General features: G+C 51.4%; 9 protein-coding genes across 9 annotated transcripts; 6 read left to right on the forward strand and 3 right to left on the reverse strand.

Moving 5' to 3' along the window:
• Positions 1-756: 756 nt before the first annotated feature.
• N7509_009000 (uncharacterized protein) lies at positions 757-1,624 on the forward strand (the record flags this gene model as incomplete). The annotated part of the gene is made up of 2 exons (XM_056633637.1): positions 757-1,303; positions 1,368-1,624. 2 exons carry the CDS (start codon positions 757-759, stop codon positions 1,622-1,624), a joined length of 804 nt encoding a protein of 267 aa, XP_056484257.1.
• A 258-nt stretch (positions 1,625-1,882) lies between these two features.
• N7509_009001 (uncharacterized protein) lies at positions 1,883-2,401 on the reverse strand (the record flags this gene model as incomplete). The annotated part of the gene is made up of 1 exon (XM_056633638.1): positions 1,883-2,401. The coding sequence occupies one exon, from the start codon at positions 2,399-2,401 to the stop codon at positions 1,883-1,885; it is 519 nt and encodes a 172-aa protein (XP_056484258.1).
• Positions 2,402-3,645: 1,244 nt separating this feature from the next.
• On the forward strand, positions 3,646-5,905 carry N7509_009002 (PPN1 endopolyphosphatase family protein; the record flags this gene model as incomplete). The annotated part of the gene is made up of 4 exons (XM_056633639.1): positions 3,646-3,749; positions 3,814-5,006; positions 5,074-5,803; positions 5,869-5,905. 4 exons carry the CDS (start codon positions 3,646-3,648, stop codon positions 5,903-5,905), a joined length of 2,064 nt encoding a protein of 687 aa, XP_056484259.1.
• A 1,003-nt stretch (positions 5,906-6,908) lies between these two features.
• N7509_009003 (MARVEL domain-containing protein) lies at positions 6,909-7,581 on the forward strand (the record flags this gene model as incomplete). The annotated part of the gene is made up of 3 exons (XM_056633640.1): positions 6,909-6,950; positions 7,024-7,290; positions 7,372-7,581. The coding sequence occupies 3 exons, from the start codon at positions 6,909-6,911 to the stop codon at positions 7,579-7,581; spliced, it is 519 nt and encodes a 172-aa protein (XP_056484260.1).
• An 811-nt stretch (positions 7,582-8,392) lies between these two features.
• Positions 8,393-9,190, forward strand: N7509_009004 (AP-1 complex subunit sigma; the record flags this gene model as incomplete). The annotated part of the gene is made up of 5 exons (XM_056633641.1): positions 8,393-8,403; positions 8,457-8,490; positions 8,584-8,701; positions 8,773-9,047; positions 9,158-9,190. 5 exons carry the CDS (start codon positions 8,393-8,395, stop codon positions 9,188-9,190), a joined length of 471 nt encoding a protein of 156 aa, XP_056484261.1.
• A 578-nt stretch (positions 9,191-9,768) lies between these two features.
• On the forward strand, positions 9,769-10,916 carry N7509_009005 (RNA polymerase III-inhibiting protein MAF1; the record flags this gene model as incomplete). Its single annotated transcript, XM_056633642.1, has 2 exons — positions 9,769-9,774; positions 9,918-10,916. 2 exons carry the CDS (start codon positions 9,769-9,771, stop codon positions 10,914-10,916), a joined length of 1,005 nt encoding a protein of 334 aa, XP_056484262.1.
• Positions 10,917-11,491: 575 nt separating this feature from the next.
• Positions 11,492-13,615, forward strand: N7509_009006 (uncharacterized protein; the record flags this gene model as incomplete). The annotated part of the gene is made up of 4 exons (XM_056633643.1): positions 11,492-11,548; positions 11,609-12,013; positions 12,055-12,297; positions 12,371-13,615. 4 exons carry the CDS (start codon positions 11,492-11,494, stop codon positions 13,613-13,615), a joined length of 1,950 nt encoding a protein of 649 aa, XP_056484263.1.
• Positions 13,616-14,264: 649 nt separating this feature from the next.
• N7509_009007 (endoplasmic reticulum-Golgi intermediate compartment family protein) lies at positions 14,265-15,679 on the reverse strand (the record flags this gene model as incomplete). Its single annotated transcript, XM_056633644.1, has 3 exons — positions 14,265-14,770; positions 14,853-15,443; positions 15,592-15,679. The coding sequence occupies 3 exons, from the start codon at positions 15,677-15,679 to the stop codon at positions 14,265-14,267; spliced, it is 1,185 nt and encodes a 394-aa protein (XP_056484264.1).
• Positions 15,680-16,350: 671 nt separating this feature from the next.
• Positions 16,351-20,813, reverse strand: N7509_009008 (putative protein kinase; the record flags this gene model as incomplete). Its single annotated transcript, XM_056633645.1, is given in 4 exon segments — positions 16,351-19,034; positions 19,045-20,342; positions 20,458-20,650; positions 20,711-20,813. 4 exon segments carry the CDS (start codon positions 20,811-20,813, stop codon positions 16,351-16,353), a joined length of 4,278 nt encoding a protein of 1,425 aa, XP_056484265.1.
• Between the last annotated feature and the right edge of the window lie 472 nt (positions 20,814-21,285).

The following is a 21,285-nucleotide window of genomic DNA, read 5'->3' on the forward strand; positions in this document are numbered from 1 at the left end:
CCTGCAGGCGTCCACTCTCTCCCTGTTTCTGGTTTCACTGGCATCTCACGGTCAATTGATGGAATTACATGGGAATGCTCGGAGAAAACACCTTGATCGCTTATGCTATTTCAATCCCAGCATTCGACAGAGACGCGGTTTCTGGTTCTTTACTCTCCTCCCCCCCCTTGGCGTTTGACCTTTGAACCCTTGGTTGTACCCTTCGGGATTGGAGCAGCTCCATTCTTTGCCTCCGGACTGGCTCCGTCCCTATTATTGTTTCCATTTTATTTTCCCTGACATCCACTTCCAAGCCTTTTTTTCTTTTTCTGCTTTCCTATCCTAGCTTTGGATCCGTCGGTCCCCGGTCTCCATTGGTCTAAAATTAAGGAGGAGTCGGTCATCGATAGCCACAAGGCTAAAAGGAACACCGAAGTCCCTAGCGCTGCGGGGACCGTTACCCTGGGACCCTCGTGAAGCGGATGGCTGTTTGACCCTTGATCAAGTTGGCCTGTTGGATATTACTTTACTATTACCATTCCCTCCCACGCCCTTTTATCCGCCCCCATCCCTCCCCGCCTGACCTCAATTTATCTCCCCTGTCTGGTGCTAGAACTGATTGTCGAGGGATAATGCGTGGTATCGCTCCAATCCATTAACCATCATCATCGTGTCTTTTGAGGGCCCGTCGTGGTCGCTCTTGTGGAGGAATCGCTCAGTACACCTCGTTTCAACCGAATCGAATCGAACCGATCGCGAATGATGGCGTCGCTCTCGATGTCTGGGTACTTTGAAAGGACCTGGGTACTGCTCACCGTCCTGGCCCTGCTGCAGTGCAGCTCGGCCCAGTTCTGCTCCTTCTGGACCTCGGACTGCATTGAGCCCCTTGCCCAAGTCGCCGTCCCTTTTAGCTTCCAGCCACTATTTCCCGACCCTATCACCCTATTCTACGGTTTCGATGCGCTCTCGTCAGGTAAAGGTCAGGGTCCCATGACCAAGACCGCGTTCTGGCTGGGATATCAAGATCGGAACATCGACCAAAAGGCTATCGATACAAACCGAACAACTGAGATCGGCTTTCGTATTGGGAATATCACAGGCTCGCCCTCTGGCGGTAACAATGGATGTGACGGCATTTGGAGCGAAGATTGTACCCGGGAGCTCAAGAACAGCATTCAGAGGGGCATTTTCCATCTTCCTCCGCCCATCGATCATCATCGTCGACCGCTGGCAGCTGCTCTTGAGCATATGATGTGGGATCCTCCGAAATTGGACTCGTGTCCACGACAACTATTTGAGGATGTTGCCTCGATCCCAGTACAGGGTAGGTCACAGCTCAGCCTTGAAACTCCGTTATCCACAATCTGTTTCATACTCACACAGTCTAGACTTCATTCGAGAGAGTGTGCCCCAACAAAATGTCACAGTCATGACTCCTGGTTCGGGATATAATCCTTGGCAAGTATGGTACATTGATGATATGACATCACGCCAACAGGCTTCACAAGTCGCGCTTGGTATAATCACTCGCTCTCCGACCTACGACAGCGAACCACCGCACAGTCCCGACGACGTTCAGGTCGAGCTTGTCTGCGTGCAGGCGCCGCGGGCTCCACCTTCCGGTTCGTCAAATAGCGATGATTAGAGAGTATGAGTAGGGACAACTACACAGTTATCCCTGGGCTTTTATCTCATATTCCCCACCCACAGGACATTCCCGACCTGATGGAGATCACAATTGTCTGGCTGTTGATGCCGTTCCGCTCTCTTCAAGTACACGGGAAAATAAAACATGAGTCTTCCATTCGCCACAGTCGCCTATAATCGACTTGGTTCATGCAGCAATCGATCTGGACAAGAATCTTTTCGCCATTTGCTAGATTCTGCCCCGTGTCATGATCATTCACAATGTGGGCCAACTATTATCTGCAGGTTTCAGATCTCCTGGGCCACGGAAATCCTCCAGAATATCCGCTTGCTCGCTCAGCATCACACGATCTGTCTGGATACCGATCCGTGCCAGTCCACGCCACCTTACAAAGTCCTCTGGATTCCTTTTGTCGCCATGTGCATCCTGTGCCTTCTCCCAATGACCCTTGGAGAACCCAAGCATGGTCGTTATCCGTTTGTTTGAGATGTCGTATACCAGAGAGCACATGGTCCCCGTCTCCTCCAACCAGTTACATTGCCATAATTCCCCCGGACGAATGCATTGATACTCCGCTGCCTGGAAGTTGATGCGGCCCGCCATTGGCCCGCCGTGGATGGCATAGTTGATGCGGTCCTCATTCTGGAACCACATTTCATATCGCCATTTTTCTGGGTTTCCGCGTTCGTCTTGTGCCGCATAATCATAAATCAGATGTCGGTCTCGCAGGTCTGCATCGAAGGTTGATCCTTCGAGAGAGGGTCGGACAGGCATGCTTGGGGCTATGTGTCTTCGCAAGGAAGCTTAGATATCAAGGTTCCTTTCTTTTTTTGGGTCGTCTCGAAGAGACTCGCACAGCATAGAGATTTTCAACAGGGACTCGCCTCAGAGATCTCGGTTTTTGTTTCAAGTCCACATCAATCCAGCGTTCAGCACTCGGAGTTGGGCCGCCTTTTTATCTTTCAAGATTGTTTCACAATAATACCCCACTTGTCCTACACCGGTTTCCTTCCCAATGGCTTCGGTGCTTTCTGCATCATCGAACCCTCCGTAGTCCTTCCGTTCCAAGCCTTAAATTTTCCTTGAGCCGCTGGGCTAGGACGGGTTCGTCGTAGGCGGAGCATATGACATCATGACTGATATTCGACAGACAGGTGGAATCTGGAGAACCGAAAATGTACAATGGGACCCGAAAGCTCTTAATGATCTGGACTCTGCTCTATGGGTCTGGAGTTAAAACACCTCCTAACTATATAGTCTAGATTGAGAACTTGAATGATAGACATGCTTTGACCGAACCATGGAGATACAATCAATATCCACACTCAATTGGGTGCCGCGTCCTTGCCTCCAGTATTGAACAAGCATTTTTGTCTGATCCATCCCAGTCACCTCTACGGTATGAAGTGCTGATTGAGGTAAGACCTGGGGTGTCGATCACAAAGTTAAATGACGATCTCGCGGGTCGCTCTGCCGCGGTGTGGATCGTGATTATCCTTACTCGATTTACAACGTGGAGATCATCGGCCAACCGGCTGTGATTCGCATTACAATTTGAATAGCTAAATAAAATATGTATATTGCAGAGTGGGAGGGTGGGTGTGGTCTTTTAAAGTGGAGCTTGGACTTGATATGAGGCTAAATAGCCCTGGACCCTAGCGCAACGGAGATGGCTACTACTAGTGCAACTTGAAATGATCAGAAATACCAGTACTTTTAGTACACTATACTACAATACATACAATACATTATACTACTAGTACTATGTATGTATGTTTATGTATGCACATTGCATCGCGCCTTCTGCAGGATGTGTGCAGTTCCTTCCCAAACGGGAACGATCAACATCAACTATCGACTTCCACTTGCCACTGCATCTCTGAACTCCTGCACGGTAGAGCCCTGCACATGCAAACATTCGTTCTTTTCATTCGTCTTCGTTTTCTTCCAGTCACTTCCGCCATGGTATTCAAATTATTGGCTTCCCCTCGACTCTGGGGTTGTACCTGCTAGCCATCATGCAAGCTGTCCTGGGACTCGACTCATTTGCGAACGATACCCTATCACTCCCAGGGGCTGCTTCATATGTTGCCGCTGTGGGGTTCCCAACCTCGGCCTTCGCGTAAGGTTCCAGCAACTTCATACCTACTTCTTGATTACCTCGAAATTGACTAATCGGTGTACAGCTCCTACTACGAATCACCGGCTCTTCCTACCAGAGAGCCCCAACCCATCATTTACGATCCTGTGCTAGACATTGTTTTCCCTTACGAGTTGACCAACCCGGATATCATCCCCGAAAACTCCGATGAGGTCTTCTTCCCTGTTCCGAAAGCCAGGTTGCTTGCTCCGGAAAAGCGTGCTCTCATTGACGATGTCGTGGCCAATGTGTCTGAAATAATCAACTCAAAAAATGAAAATAAAGAGAGCAATTGCGATAAATGCAAGCGAGCATTGGCTGCTGCCAAGCCCGCTGCTCTTTTTACTCCTCAGATGGTTCCTGGGGCTATAATTGCCATGTGCAAGAGCTTTGCCTTCCAAACAAATGAAACTTGTGAAGCGAAGTATGCCTGGAACACCCTCGGCCCGCCCTGGACTCAGGTACTAGCGTATGCTGATGTGGAGGGTCTCGATGGTGAATTTATTTGCAACAATATCGATGCCAGTTTCTGTCCTTCGCCCCATGCTCAGCCATTGGATGCTCGTGGCTTATTCCCGAAGCCCAAACCAACAGACCTTTCCATTCCCAAGGCTAGTGGAAACCGAGTAAAGGTACTGCACATGTCTGATTTACACCTCGACGCTCGCTTCGGGGTCAACTCCGAAGCTAATTGTACGTCGGGCCTGTGCTGTCGAGCCGACAACCACAATCAGCACTCGTTGGATGATATTCTGCTACCTGCCTCTCCCTACGGTTCTTTCCACTGCGATTCTCCATATGATCTGGCCCTCGCCGCATTGCAGGCAGTCGGCCCTTTGACTGGTACGGGCAAAGATGACGATGCATGTGGAACCAAAGGGTCTCTTGCCTTCACAATATACACGGGTGATCTCGAGTCGCATGATCCGCTCCCGCAAAATTCACGGCGATACCTCGAGTACATCGAAACGGCCATATTTGACATGTTCAAGCACTTTCTCACGGGCCCTGTCTTTGTTTCCTTGGGAAATCATGACTCGGCGCCCTCTGACATTAATGCAGCGCATAGTCTTCCGGGACGTCTTGGACAACAGATGAGCTGGAACTACAAACATGTGTCTAGTCTATGGGAGCATGAGGGGTGGATTAGCCATCGGGCTGCGAAAGAGGCACCAACCCACTATGGTGGATATTCCATCATGACACATTATGGATTGAGAATCATTTCGCTTAATACAAGTATGCGTGTTATATCTACGGCTCACTTTACCATTTGTGACCTCGAGGCTAATTGGTAATCATCTAGATCTCTGGTACAAGCGCAACTTTCTCAACTTCATCAATACAACCGACCCCGATGCCTCTAAAATGCTTTCCTGGCTCATTGAGGAGCTTCAAAAGGCAGAAGACAAGGGCGAGCGTGTCTGGATCATAGGCCATATTCTCGCTGGCTGGGATGGCTACAATGCGATGCCCAATCCAACAAACCTTTTCTACCAGATTGTCGAGCGGTATTCGCCCCATGTGATAGCCAACATCTTCTTCGGTCATACTCACGAAGATCACTTCAACATCTACTATGCGAATAACGGGACTGATCAGACAGCAGAAACTGCTCTCAACACCGCGTGGATAGGGCCGAGCGTAACGCCTCTGACAAACATAAACAGCGGATTCCGGATGTACGAGATGGATACAGGCGACTTCAACATCTATGAAGCGTACACCTTCTACAGCAATGTATCCGAGTATCCAAATCTTCAGGACAAGGGTCCTACCTACAAACTCGAATACTCCACCCGCGACACATACGGCCCTGCTGCTGAATGGCCGCAAGACGCACCTCTAAACGCGACCTTCTGGCACCGTGTGACGGAGGGAATGGAAAACGATCTGAGCTTGGTTAGTTGGCAAAACACTCTGCAGGGGAAAATGAGTGTGCAGAGTCCAAATTGCACAACGGAGGTTTGCCAGAGAGCCAAAATATGTTACATGCGGAGTGGGAGTACGCCGCTAGGCTATTTATGCAAGCAAGGGTAAGCTTTTTCAATTTTCTCAGCTTCGGTCCGACTCATCAAATTATATTAACATGTGGTCGCAGCTATGGTTCCGTGCAAAGTCCTTTCACCGAAACTTAGGACGATAGTGTATCTCTTATTAATCTTAAATCGGGCGCGAGATCTTGATTCTTCGGTGTTGAATTTGGTTTTTTAAGAGCGGACATGCGATGGGTTTTGATTTTAGGTTCTTATTTTACCATGTCAGTTGGCAACGGTCATCATTTTAACTAGTACTAGTAGTACTAATGCCAAAGTCAAGGCTTTCACTGGCAAGTTCCCCGAGCCAGTACTAACCATTACATCTTTGTACCCTTCCCCGACGCCTTTTTTCTTAATTAAACGAACTCTATGTCTTCGTCATTTCTTTATCTTGACGTCCCCTTGTCTAGACTCATCCCGAAGTTCGGTATTCCTTTCAATTTTCTTTTTGCAGCCCTGGAGTAATCGAAGCCATCCATGCGCGCTATAAAGCATATCTTGGTACAAAGAATGTTCTTGTATCGAATCAGCAAACATGAACACTAGAATGTGCGTGCCCATACTCTGTCCGAGATCATTTTCCCTTTCAAGAACATCACTGTAGAAAATAGGAAATGATTCGCATGGACGATCCCCCTCCCTTCCCCGTGCTGCTAAGTACAGTCGGGTATAGTTATACTACAGACTCCGCCTGTACCAACGACTGAAATGGCTCGGTCGCAACACCCACTCATTTGATCATTGACAAGGTCTACCAGTTCATCAGAGTCGTAGTCGACCTGCAGCTTCAACGCTTAATTTGACAATTTCCGGATCGACAGGGTGCCGGCGGCTCCCGGGCTCGTCGATGTATGACGTAGCAAAGGAATCCCGTAGGTTTTCTATATCGTCACCACACCAGGGGGCCCCTCCGGCCCATCCGCGAATTTATAACCACGCTGGTCCCAGACGCACCTGCAGCTTCCCTCCGTCACATTCAAGTTCACCTCTTGTCGCCTTCAGCTTCCCCAGGTACTTTACTAGTACCCTGCGCCGACACGATCCCCTCTCGACTCCACGATCTACCCGCGATCTAAGTAAAAACCACCGCATATCTATTACAATGGGCCTGCGGGGTGTTCAGTTGGGCCTCAGAGCCTGGGAGGTACGTGCTTCTACAGGTTAAGCTGGATATGGTTTTTTTTATGCGAAGGGTCTCGAGCTAACCCCGCCCTCAGTTCCTTTGGACTCTGCTCATCATGTCCCTGATCGGTAACATGATCAACGAAGCGTTCTCTGGCAACCCCAGCTCCATCAACTATACCATGTTCCTTGCGGCATTTTCAATGCTATCGCTCTTCTACCTGATACCAGCCACGTATAACCCCGACTGGGCTATTCACCCTATCATTGTGATCGTGGTGGACGCGCTTAACTGCGTCTTCTTCTTCTGCGCCGCGATCGCGCTGGCAGCTAAGTTGGAATCCCACTCGTGCAGCAACAAGGTTAGTCATATATAGCTATGTGCAGATGGATCTGCGCATCAAAAGAGTGAGAAGCAAGAATAAAGCTGATCTGTATGTTAGTCATATGTTCTCAACAACGAGATCACCAACGGCTCCACCAACCCCACGAAGCGCTGCCGCGAAGCCCAGGCCTCGACAGCTTTCCTCTGGTTTGGCTGGGCTGGTTATATGGCCTCCGTTATCATCTCGGTCTTCCTGGCCCGCTCTGCCACGGTGAACCTTCGTGGCCGCAGCGCCAGCCGTCGTCGGCCCAACATGGCCCAGGTTTGAATGAACCGGAACAATGAAGCTGGGGGAGAAGCTGCGGGACTGGCAGGTATTTCTTGGAAAATCGGGAGATTGAAAGAGACGAAAGTCCACCGTTGGTCTAGCCTCCTTCCCTTCATTGTACTCGTATCACGTCGGCTTTGATCCCGAGGTGAGACAAGATTTGATTGGATACTGGCGTTCACGGGCCTTGCATTGGGCTTGGGTGAATGATTTTACGACATGATGCGGCCGACGTCTGTTCTGAGTTGAACGGAAAATGGAAACACGGACGATTCTTGGGATGGGATTTCTTTTTTATGTTCTTTTATAATGTGCAACGGGCGTCACCTTCGGATATTGTGTTACTATGATGTCATTAATAATTACTGGTTAATCATTGGGCTTATACGAGCACCTGTATGAGCCTTCAATTTTATTTTACATTTTATATTATCGAAGAGAATGTGGTGGTTTCTTTAGAGAGTTAGGGTGACAGGTAGGTATCTAGTATAGCTAGTAGTAACTGTAGTGCCGTGAGAATCCGGCACTTTGAGCTTGACTCATCTAGCGAACACCATGTCAGCATCGCAAATTGCCCGACATTATCATAAGTGACAACTGGTAAATTGCACTGTAGTAACTGTTCATACCCTTCATCTTTATTCTAATCCATACTTCTTTGCGATAGGAAACAATTTCTTAGGGCGGGGCACTCAAGCACTCCGCTCTCTCCACTTCCACTCCGAAGCAGAAATTGTCCAGAGCTTTGGTGGTCCGCGGCTTTGACACGCCTCCCGTTCTCCATCCCTTTTCCCTCCACACCAACCCCAAGATGCCCATCAGGTGAGTCAATCAAATTGCCACAATCGCATGCAGTGTACTCATGGTCCTTTAAGTTATTTGATTCTGCTCTCCCGCCAGGGCAAAGTGGTGTGTTCCCCTCGTCACCCACCCTAATCCCCGTCTTGAAGTCGAGTCCCCTCGATCCGAAGCCCAATCTGACTTACTCTTTCTCCTTTCCAGCGCCTCGCCAAGTGGTTCACCACTCTCTCCCCCAAGGAGAAGGCCAAGATCATCAAGGATGTGACCCAGCTGGTGCTGTCCCGCCGGACGCGGATGTGCAATTTTCTGGAATACAAAGGTGGCATCCTCTCCCCTATACCTATACCTCAGGGATCTTTGGCCCCGACTAACCCCGGATATTTGGTCCAGATTCGAAAGTCGTCTACCGTCGCTATGCATCACTCTTCTTCATCGCGGGATGTTCGTCGACCGACAATGAATTGATCACCCTGGAGGTGGTGCACCGTTATGTGGAGCAGATGGACAAATACTACGGGAATGTGTGTGAGCTGGACATCATTTTCAATTTCCAAAAGGCATATTTCATCCTGGATGAGTTATTATTGGCGGGGGAATTGCAAGAGAGCAGCAAGAAGAATGTGCTACGGTGTATCAGCCAGCAGGACAGCCTGGAGGATATGGAGGTAAGCATCTGTTCTCCTCTACCTATACCCTTACCCTATACACTATACACTCTACACCATACTCCCCTTGTCATCCACTGCGAATCCCGCACTGGGCTAATACTCCCCAGGTCGAGGAAGATGTGGTCACCAAGATCATGTAGCGGGATTCTTTGTTTGTCTTTGTAGCGTCTATACTAATCAATACCACCATTGTTCTCATGTCAGGATACAGAAGATGTGACGCGCAACCTGGAGCGAGTGGGCTTATAGTCTCTCTCTCTTCACTCCTCTCCCTACTATTCCTCTCTCATCAACTTCCAACACTCCCCTCGTTCCATGGATCGACCACCCGTGAGGTCACCACGCCCGCTCACTGGCCAGCCCAACACGTGACATCCCCCCTCTCCGGTCGCAGTCGCCGTGCAATCGGGAATCGGGGGCCATCCTATATGTCTTAGTACCTCTCTTCTCTCTTCTACTAATATCCTCCTCCTCCTCCTTTCATCTATACCCTCCCCCTTTGTCGTGGTTGAGCATATCCCCTCTTAACTTCCAGCTTCCCCCCCTTCTGCCTGCTTGCGGCTATCGCCGATCGACTACCCCATCTCCGTCTTCGGCGCGACCACCTCGCGTCATCTTCCCATCACTCTCATCAATCCTCTGAGGATCAGCGCAATTACTCTTACGTTAAGATCCCAAGGCAATCGCTTTACTGGAGCCGACTACTTCTATCATCGAGATGAAGGTAAGTTGAGAGTGCTATCCCCTTCATCTCTCCCCCGGTCGCCATGACGATCGCCCCATCCCCCCCCCCCGGGATCGCTCCCCGGATCGCTTCCCATATCGCAACTTCGCTCGACTCGCGATGCTCACCATCGCTCTATTTAGTTCCTTCCATTGCCCGAGTTCGAGGATGTCACGAGCTCCCTGAATTTCGACACGGCCGACTGTCATATCGCCGGTGGCTGTGATCTGTACACTACCAAGGCTGCCCGTTCCGACCGGAAGCTGTACAACCACATCGAGCAATCGCTTGAGGCCCAATACGAATCAATCCTCCGCCTATCAGCGTCGCTCTCCCCTCCCAACGCCCACGATGCTGCCGAGACACTGAACCTATCGCGATCCAGCCCGTTCGGCCCCCTGAGTGAGCACTCCAGTCGCCGCACCTTCGCCTACTTGATCGCAACTCTCAACGCCAGTCACCCGGACTACGACTTCTCGCACGTCCTGCGACCGACAGATTTCCGCCGCGAGCGATATCTCAAGCGGGTGATGAACACTGTCAATTCCACCTTGTTCAACTTGCGCCCCCGCGAGTCGATCGACCTCTCCCCTTCATCCCCTGCCACCCTGTCCGGATCATATAACGCGAGCACATCTGCATGGGGCCCCCGCATGTGGAGAACCGTAGATGAACACATGTCGCTAAAGGAGTGCTCGGTATACTCGTACTCTCCGGAGGAGGACCCGTCCGACGCTGATGATGGTGCCATCTGGAGTCTTCACTACTTCTTCTTCAACCCGCTTCGCAAGCGTGTCTGTTATATCTATCTCCGGGCGATCCCCATCCTCAGCCACACACCGGATGAGATGGCTTCCACGCCGACCGGTAAACGGACCTTCAATGACGGATATCTCACACCTGACCTTAGCTCGAGCAAGCGGGCCCGGTATTGGCTTGGGAGCCGGGCCGAATCCTCGCTCCGTGCAAGTGAGGATGACAGTGATGATGAGATGCTACATCATCAATCCAAGTCCTCCCTTCCGATCGGAAATGATGATGATCATTATATGCTTAGTGATGAAGAGATTCGCTCTCGCTCTGGTAGCAGAGGAATGGTTCGCGCGATGAGTGAGGAGATTGCAGATTCCATGGAGGTTTAACGACCCTTTTGATACGCTTTACGCCTTGTTTTCTTGGTTGTCTTTAACAGTCTGACCGTTGATCGGTGTTTTGATGCTTCATTTTTCTTTTTCTTTTACTCTTTTTTTTGTATGGTGCTCGGGGCGTTGGTTTGATTCAATGGACTTGTGGCGCACTTCAACCTGCAGACCTGGCTACAAGCGGCGCTGGCTGAGACTGATACCGATTGCGCCTTGATTTACACTTCTATTCGACCTTTGTGTATACAATTTAATGATATTTTTACCCTTCCGCTGTGGTATTGGTGATGTACCTACCTGTACATGCATTTGGCCACGCAATCAACTCAAATGATTCTACATCTTTGTATCAACTATGTAAATGTATGCAACTTGTCGACTCTAGGTCTCTGAATGAACATTGAATGTCACAAAGTAGTAACTTGAAAGTAACTTAAAAGTAGCTCGCTGGCCCCAAACCCCCCAGGCTATCTATAGATCGGGCCCGTGCACGGGATGGGATGGGGAAAGCTGTCCCTTCTCCGTCCTCCCTGTACTTCCCCCCACCACCCATTGATACCCTCGAGTAACCCACCATGGCCGATGACGAAGAGCGCGTTAAGGCTGAGAAGCTGGCTGCTGCCAAGAAAAGGGTACGCTCTTGCTGAATCCTACAGGCCCCAATTTCGCTAATCAACCCCGGTGTTTTGCAGGTAGCCCAGCTCCAGAAGCAAAAGAAGAAGGCCAACAAGAAGGCCTCAACCGCTACAGACACCCCCAAGGATGATGAGCCATCTAAAGACGCCGCTTCTACCGAAGACACTGCGACTGCGACAGAAACCCCCGCTCCGGCAGACGCCCCCGCCGAGGAGAAGCCAGAAGAAGTCACATCCCCGGAGCCCGCTGCAGAGACCCCATCGGAAGAAAAGCAAAATGCACCAGTTGAATCGCCTGTAGAGCCAATGCCCCCGGCTCCGACTTCTCCTGATCCAGAGGCGGAGGCGCAACCAGCCAGACTCGACACCCCTCGCGCCGGGCACGGCCGCCAGCCCTCTCTATCGATACAGTCGAAGATGCGCTCGTCTTCTTTCCGGAAGACATCCGTGTCCCAAGGAAGCGTTTCCCCTCGCCATCATCCGCACTCAAGTCCCCACCACAGTCTCTACCTCCTCTAACTGGGGACGGAGAATCTGTGCACGAGGTCTTCCGGAAACAGTCGACGAAGATCGAGGAGCTGGAGAAGGAAAACAAGCGTTTAGAGAAGGAAATTGCTGATGCGACGACTCGCTGGCGCAAAACCGAAGAACAGGTGGAGGATCTACGTGAGGCTAGCGTTGATAGCGTGGAGCTACGGGAGAAATTGAAGCAGGCAGAGGAGAAGGTGGCGGATGTTGAATTATTGGTATGTTCAACCTAGATCTCTAGAAGCTTGGATTGATAGACTGCGAGGACAAGAGGCACTGACGAGATAACAGAAGGAGGAGATTGCATCTCTGCAACGACAGAATTCCCAACTTCAATCTCGATCACACCGGAATAATGCTGGACCTTCCGAGTCACCGCCGGCAGACTTGGTACGCCAGCTTGAATCCAAGTCGGAGACTATCGAGGCGATGGAATTGGAGATTTCAAATCTACGCGCCCAGGTTACCGACCAATCCTCCTCCAACAGCGCCAACGAGACACAAGTAGCAGCACTGGAAGAGAAGGCATCGCAGAGCAGGGCCGCACTGGAGAAATCTGAGCGTGAATTGGCAGATACGAAGCAAGCTCTGACGCGTGCGTCAGAGAGGGCAGTGAAAGAAGGCGTGGACAAGACTTCCACCGAGACCCTGATCAAATCCCTGCAACGCGAAGTTGAAGACGGCAAAAACGAAAAGAGCGAAGCAGACAAAAAGATCGAAAACCTGGAAAAGAAACTCCAGGCAATCGGCAACCTGCACAAAGAAACCGAAACCCGGCACCAGACCCGCCTACGCGAGAGCGAAAAGGCAGAGAAAGAGACAGCCGTGCTCCGCAAGAAACTCTCCAGCATCGAAAACGAGAATCTCCGCCTCCGAGAAGAGCGTGACCGCATCAAGAAGCGCGAATCAGGTGGCGGTGCCGACGACGAGGCCCTCGACGAGCTCGAGGACGAAGAGCGTCAAAGGTTGGAGCGCCGCATCCGCGAGCTGGAAGGCGAGAACTTTGATCTACGCCGCGGAGTCTGGCAAGAGAAGCGCCAGGAACTAGCCGGACAAGGCTTTCCTGAAGAAGGCGCCGGATCGGCCGTCGATGCCGGTGCCAACGCCTTTGACGACGTGGATCTCGTCGGTGGTCGTCCTGACCATGCCCGTCGTCGCAGCATGGCTTTGCAGCAGCAGCAGCAGCACCACTCATCTTTCTCCACCGTCCTATCAAGTGGCTTTGCCGCTTTTACCGGCGGCAACCAGAACAACCGCTCCCGAGCTGGCTCGTCAAACCCGCCACATCCTCATGCGCCTGCTACGCGAGGTAGTCTCGAGCTACTCTCCGAGGAGAACCTAGACGATGAGTTTGAATTCGACGAGGCAGAGTTTGCGCGTGCGCAGGCTGAAGAAGAGGCTCGCAAGCGCGTGGAGTGGGTAAGGGAGATCAAGCGCAAACTGCGCGACTGGAATGGGTGGCGGTTGGATCTTGTTGATAGTCGGGCTGGGGCTGAGGGAGCGGGCGTGGGAATGGGGGAGATCTTCGAGGTTTAGTCTTATCTCATTGTCCTACTATGTATGGTACGGTGGGATGGGATGGGATATTATGGGAAATCGTCTTTCTGGGTTGGATGGTAACTTCACGAGTGTTCTAGGCTGGTGGAACTGTGGCATGGACAGGCGCTTTCGTTGTTACTAGTATATATACCATGATTTGTCAACAATACTACTCTTTGCAATTGAATTGGAACCTTCTGCCCTCCCGGGGTCGGTTGAGTTGAATTTGTTTGAATTTGTTAGTTTATAAGATTAAATTTTGCATATACTCCAGGGCTAGCACCGACTCGGGGCCTGAGGCTATATGGTAAGATCCCTCCCCAGGTGGAATGTATACTACTTACTAGTACTCCACTCACCTCGCGAGAGCCTAGGTTAGAACCTTCAAGTTGGAAGTCGAAAGATTCATTTAACTACTAGTAGTGCAGCAAGGTTGGCAAATTGTCTCTTCTACAAGGTAATATTACCTAGGTAAGGAAGATTAATATTCAATTAGTTTTATCCAAGCATCATGATGTCTACGATTTTACAAGCCAGACGTGGGTACTACAAGTAGTAAAGAGTAAAGATAAAGCCGCGAATAATGAAAATGCAATATGAAGGAACTTGAACCTATGACATCTATGAAATACCGAACCAAACAAACTCAATCCGAAAAATGCTTCCCAGTCAAAACACCCTCAGATTGACGTCTCCTCTTCCCAACAATCTCCGCAACCCACCCGGAGATCTGATAAAGCCAACCACCGGTAACCAGGACACCGGAAATGGTATTGATGACTCGAAGAAGAAGAGCTAAGAATCCCGTCCGCTCCTCGCTGACCAGCAACATAATCGGCTCGATATTGTACTTGAAGAAGATGCCAGGGATCAAGGCAGGCGATTCAGGGATCTTTCCGCTTTGGCTCGTAGCCGCGTACTGGTTTGTGAAGATTGTGTTGCGCCCATAGCGGGCGGTATTGTCCTTGTTCGTCGTGACTATATCCAGGGCACTGCGACCCTTGGAGTACAGAGTGGGAACGACGGAGAGGAAGTATTGGAATTTGTGGTAGTGGCTATCACTCTCGGCAATTGTTTTGTCGAGAGGGTTTAAGAGAGATGGGTAGTGTGGGCCGAAGGAGAGTTCCGTGATCATATGTGAGAAGTTGAAGACTGTATGAATATTAGTACAACCGTAAACAGCAGCAACGGCATCTTCCTAATGCCTCCCTCCACTGAAAGGGGAAATACTCACCAGAGTGATCCAAATGCGGCTCACCAATCTCCATATAACCATGTCCACGCGCGGTGATATGGAAATCGCCCTGTACCTTATTCCCTTCCAGACTGCCATAGATCCGACAAGAATCCTTATTATCCCCCCAGCGTAGGCGGGGCCCCTTGGCAAACTTCTTGCGCGGATTGCGCCGCACCTCGCCCAGGACGTGGTGAACATGCGCGTCCTCCTCCTGCGCGCTTAAACGGTCTGCAGCCTCATGGCTGAGTGTCTGGTACTCTTGTTCGCCGTGGGATTCGTAGTTGCGCTTCTTCATCCACAGGTCCCAGTTTGTTTCTTCGCGGGTGAGGAGTTCGCCTGCTAGGACGCGATCACCGGAGGCGTCTTGGATGTTTAGCCGGAGGGTGTCGCAGGGCATGTTGACGACTATGTCGAGGTTGAGCTGTAGATCGTGCGAGACGCCTTTCTCCACGCTGAAGTGGTGGGCTTCGGTGCCGCGCCACCAGGTTCGGAGCTCGTGGAAGCTGAATAGTGTGCACACGGCGAGGATTAGGACGGTCCATTGTCCGCCACGTCGGGTCGGGGTTGTGTAGGTGGTTTTTGTTTTGGCTAGAGAATGGATTGTTATTATGTGCGGTTCCTTTTATCTTTCATGCAGTGTATCCTGCAGAGCATTGGTGGACGCGGCCTATTCGAGCTGGGGGTGTCTCCAAAAGATCGGAGGGATGGGGAATCAATGAATAGAAGCAGGACTCACGGAAGGCATCGAAGGTCTTTAGCCCTGATAGAGTGGTCTTCTCCCCAAAGGCATCCTCATTGAGGCCCTTTTCATTAAAGCCATTCATTGTGGACGTGCGACATGAAGAGCGCGAAAGGGTGCGGAGTAAATCAACGACTCGGACGTGATAAGGCGATGAGGCCAAGTAAGCATTGCCGGACCCCACACTGTACTTAATAGTGGTAACTGGCCAGGTACACCACATACCACTACGAGTATAAATACCATGATTTGCACCTTGTTACTAGTACTTTTCTACTCTCAACACAATGCTATAAATCCGAAGCTCACATGAGCGCTATCATAATGCCCTCAAAGAGAGATGCAAGGAATAAAAATGTACAGGAGACTGGCAGGACCAGTCGTGGAGTCATGAGTATAGAAACGAAAGACAAACGAAAGACATGTACCCCGTCACGAATCATCTCAAAGGCCCAGATGCAAATGCTATCCACGAACACAACGGGTATAGGATGAATGTCGTTCTTTTCATCTCCAAGGATTCAACCACATAACGCAATCAACATGCCGACATGACACCCACCTGATGCAGGAAAACAAAGTAACAATTATGATTACAGGTGACAACATAAATCTGATAACAGAAGAAAAAAACATGGGGAATAAGGAAGAAGAGGGAAATCGGGAAAGGGGAAAGGGGGGGGGGGATGGCGGATTATTTCCTCTGTCCGCGGTCAGCGCTCGGTTCTCTTTGCTATGCTTGTTCTGCGTATCATCTTAACTCACAAGGCTGGTCGCCGCCGCCGCCGTCGCAAGATCAGGCTTTCCACTGATACTGCGTGCCGATGCCCGAGGCAGCGCAGTACCGGAGATCGTGGAACTATTGGATCCTCGCTTGGCGGGGCTGGAAGGTGGTATCCCACTCACGGTGGAATGGCGTTTCCCACTGCTGCCCTTGACCGGCGAATTGCCGGAGGGGTCGCGGTTGCGCGAGAACGGCCCAGTCTTGAGACTTGGAGGCTCTGGCAGTGGTCGCCCACCGGACGGGGTACCGCGCTTGGAAGGGGAGTTGGTGGCAGCATACATCCTGGGCCGGGTCTGCGGCTTGATTCCAGTGAGGAACTCATGCTTCAACGCATCGTGGGGGCTGAGGCGGCGCGTAGGATCCCAGCGGAGACAGCGTGAGATGAAATCGAGGAAGGCGTCATCGTCACACTTCAGAGCTTGCCGCAGGTCTTTAGAGCTTGGTCGGCGTCGACGGCCCTTGGATGAGACGGTAAGACGAGGTTTGCCCAAGGAATCGAAGAAGAGCTTCTTTCGTGTGCTCTTTTCAATCAAGTGCTTCTCCGGAGGCCCAAACACCTCCATGATACATGCCAGTTGCTCTTGCTCGTTCTCACCCGGGAAGATGGGGTAGCCGGTGAACAACTCGGCCAGGATACATCCAAGACTCCACATATCGATAGGCATACCATAGGACATTCCAAGAATAACCTCCGGAGACCGGTAGAATCGACTCTGGATATATGTATAGACCTTCTCGTTCTCAAAGCAGCTCGAGCCAAAATCAATCACTCGAATCTCGGAGTTCAGAGGATGAACGAGAAGGATGTTCTCTGGCTTCAAATCACAATGAATGACCTTCTTGGCGTGCAGCAATACCAAACTGCTGAGCATCTGCTTGGTGAACCGCCGGATAAGCTTCAGGTTAAACCCACGGAAGTCATGCGCCTTGATGAATTCGTAAAGGTTCATGCCAAGAAGCTCGGTGGAGATACAGAGGTGGCCGCGGAAGTAGAAACTCTGTACAAAGTTGACCACGCTGTGGCGGCGGTCGGGGTCCCATTCCTTGAGTTTGGTAAGGAGATTGACTTCAATCAAAGCCTGTTGGTGGAAACGCTTCTTGTTGCGAATGATCTTAATTGCGACCAAAGCACCTGTCTTGTGGTCGACACATCGAACAACCTGTCCAAAACTTCCTTTACCAAGGACGTCCACCACTTCGTAGCGGTATGCTAGATGGTCACCCATCACGATATTATAATCGCCACGATCATCATCGTATCCAAAGTTTGCGGCACCCGAGTGAAGGTCTCCAATATGCTTCTTCGCATTCTGAGTGCCACAGAAGAAAATATCCCGATAATCAATGATTTCGCCGCGTTCAAAAATGTTCAGATTGGCCATCTTGAGAGCCTGGGCAGGACTGACACGGTCCTTTGGTCCAGCCTTGCGACGCAACTCGTCCAACTCCTTGGCTGCCTTTTCGAAATCTCTCCGCTTAGATCCAAGTCTTCGCATTTCCTCGTCGGCTATCACGATATCTGCATCGCCATTCGAATCAGCAGCGGATGAAGAAGCCGCGGCGCTAGACCGAGCAGAGCTGATGATCTTGTGAACCGGAGAGACAAAGCTGCTATGAGAGCGATGGGATTTATCACTGGCATGCGATTCATGAGATCGGCTTGGCTCCAGAGTAAGACTTCGGTCACTGCTGACGCTGGGTTTACGATTACCCGCTTGCTTCGTGATGCTAGATACCGAGGACTGTCGACGGGGCTTGAGATAAGATGTCTTCAGGCTGGGACTAGTTGATGGTACAGACGAAAGATTGTTCCATGTTGCAGATGCCGGGAGCTTGGGAGGTGGCATGTTGTCATACTTGGACGGATCGGTGTCAACTTCGGACTGTTTGCTCCTGGAACTGCTGCGCACCCGGGCGATGTTCAGTCGATCCCGAAGGGAAGGATGGGGAACAGCAGAGGTGACGTTTTCCGGCTCTGACGGAGTCGAGATCTGGCTTAAGCGTTCAGCAGCTGGGGTGAAGATGGCACTCTGCGTTTGAGGTCGTGGACCTGTCAACTTGTATGACTGGGATCCTTGGCTGGTATAATCTCCACTGGCCTGGTGGCGGAGAGCCTTATAATCAGGGCCGCTCTTCGGGAGCGTATAGGATGCATAGGGAGATATATTACGATTTCCATTAGGCGTATCCGTCGGCCCAAATGCACTGGTGCTGCTAGATGTCCGCAGAGCTGCTGTCGTAGAGCTCAGGGCAAAATGAGAAGTGCTGCTGCGGATCTGAGTGGAAGGTGCCTTTTCATCCTCGTCACGATACCAAAAGTTTGCCTTTGATGCCGTCATTGGGGTGGTTGGAGTCTTGGACATGATCTGAGCGGATGGCGTATGAGCCTTCCGCTCCTCGGCTTCCCTGTCCTTCAAAGCCTCGATCTTCGTCGTCATGGGCGTACCCAGAGGCAATAGATTCAAGGGAGGTAATTTCAGCGGTTGCAGGCCCTTGCGACCGAGCACTGTAGAAGTTCGTGTCCGTGCCTCTGGGGTCTTCGTGGGCCTTCCAACAGGGGGGTTCGCCATTCTCGTCGCCGGTGGCATTCTGCGCACTATTTGCTTCCGAGTCGGAATCACGCGCAATATGGAGAAGACCAATATCTGATGATAAGCTGGACTTACGAGGGGCTGGGAATGCAGGCGCATCCAGCTCACCCTTTGGCGATTCGTAGGCCTTGGGAATGGCGGGAACCGGTGGTACTTCTTCCTCGGTACTACTCGTCGATTGTTCAGTGCGAGGTTTGGGTGTCGGCAAGCGGGAGGAAGAGAAATTCTGAGAAAGTCGAGGTTGAAGCGAGCTTCCAGAGTTGCGAACCGAGTTATAGCTAGTGTTTGATGAAACTGACAACCCGGAACTATAGGATTTGCGATTCGGGTCCGGGGTTGTTCGGTTAGAAGAGGGGGTGACACTTTTCCTGGGAAGAAAGGAGGGAGATTGTGTTGATGATACAGGTCGGTAGGGAAGAGGTTCTGTTGGGGCCGGAGGTGTGTGTGGCATAGGAGGTGCAGGAGGCGCAATCGACATACGCTTCATCCGTCGAGCATCTGTGGGACTGATTGTGCGAGCCCCCAGACCAGTGGCATGGGGCATCATCGAGGCGCGCTTCGAAGATGATGAAGGTGTGGTCGCTGATACCTCCGATGGTTCTCTTTGCGGCGTGCGAACAGCATTCGTGGACGAGGACCGTGCATGGTCGGGAGTAGCAGAAGCAGTCAGGTAGGTCCCATGTGGCTCGCGAGGAGCAGGCTGGAAGGACTTTGCCTTGAGGTTTCGGACGGATGAAGGAACTTTAGATTCATCGGGAACCGGCTCTGTTTGGGGCATCTGTGGTCGGAGGAAACTATTCGAGTCGGTCCTTGTTGGCTGATCGGTGATGATTTTGCGGGCACTTAGACTGGCACGTCGAGCGGAGGCATTGGTAGGAGCGAATGCCCCTGAGCTGATAGACTTGCGTGAACCTCGCGTAGCCGCGCTGGGCTGAGCTAGACTTTGACGGCGAGCCCGAGTATTAGCGGTGGCCGTTGACAGCCCGGTCGGTGGTGCTTGCTGGGCTCCATTGAACCGCGATACCTCGCTCTTTCGGCGGGCTGAAGCACCCCTCGTGCGCTCCGAGACGCTACCATCATAGCTGTGGTTTGTCCATGAACTGTTCGTAGACAAATTCGAACTGCGGTTTTCAGCTCCGGCCCCACGGGAACCAGGCATAGGGAAATTGTTCAAGCTGGGTTCCCCCATGATGCTGTTGTGGAAGTCGTCGAAGTTGATCGGCGCCAAAAATTCCATGTTTTCTGGAGGGGTCTGGTTGGCCTCCTTTGCCAAATTTCCCACACTGGTGGATCTAAGATTATAAGCCTTGGTCGATTCATTTGTCGAGTCGATTGAGGAATGATCAGAATGAAAGTAAGGACCGGTCGGTTTACTGTATACCATGATGGTTAGATATATGGACTGGGTCGCTCCGACCTGGGCGACCGCGAGGTAAAAGGTCGCGAAACAGGGGGAAAAGGAGTGAGGAGAGAAAAAAAAAGACTTACCTCCAGCGTGAAGAATCTTGCGACCGGGGCCCCTGAGGAGGTTTTTGATCTCTAATAGACAGTCTCCTCCGACCCATACCCCCTGAGCGCGGTCCCGCAGCAGTCCGCACGGACTGGGCATCGAGGTTATTCGAGGTATTCATGTTAATCGTCGAGGCGGCCTTCTGGAGGCGTCGGCGGGCAGGAGTTTCAGCTGTTGGGCACATGTTAGATCCATGATGATATCCTTTCCCGGTCAATCCTATTTGCTTACCTCCAGAGCCGGAGTCGTCGTTTCTAGACGGATTCGACATCCGCGATTGGGGAGCCCCCGGTTGACCCCTCCCCGGCGCCTGCGACGACGACTTGGCCGGCATTGTTCCAAGTCACGAGTAGCAGCAGGACGATAGCCTGGTCAGATCGACCACCGGCGTGGTTGGTGAGACCGACAAATGTCAGGGTTCGCGTGCAATGGCATTCAGGAGAAAGCGGGCTGCTTTGTGAAGATCAAAATAGGGAACAGCCCGAAGCACGATCGCGCGACTGGTCGAATAGCGGCTACCGGTCCATTTCGGAGGCGAAAGGGGAAATGGCAGTCGATAATGCCAGGGCGATTGGGGTGGGATTGTTGGAGAGAGGAAAGCTTGGAGGTTTATGTTTTTTTTTTTTTGCTGGCAAATAGTTTGGCAGCTTGAGGGGGGGGGGGAAGAGATGTTGCTAGGGCAAGTGCACACCAAGGCGGTCGACACGATGGAATATAAAAGGGTCCACCAACAACAAAGCCACAAAGGGTGGTATGGATTTGGAAGATGGAAGTGAAAAAGAGAAGTAAATAGATGTTCAAGATGG

The sequence above is a fragment of the Penicillium cosmopolitanum genome, assembly GCF_028827165.1.
Source record: "Penicillium cosmopolitanum strain IBT 29677 chromosome Unknown utg000009l:1.0-9042332.0:1.0-9050551.0, whole genome shotgun sequence".
In the NCBI taxonomy this organism is placed as follows: Eukaryota; Fungi; Ascomycota; class Eurotiomycetes; order Eurotiales; family Aspergillaceae; genus Penicillium; species Penicillium cosmopolitanum.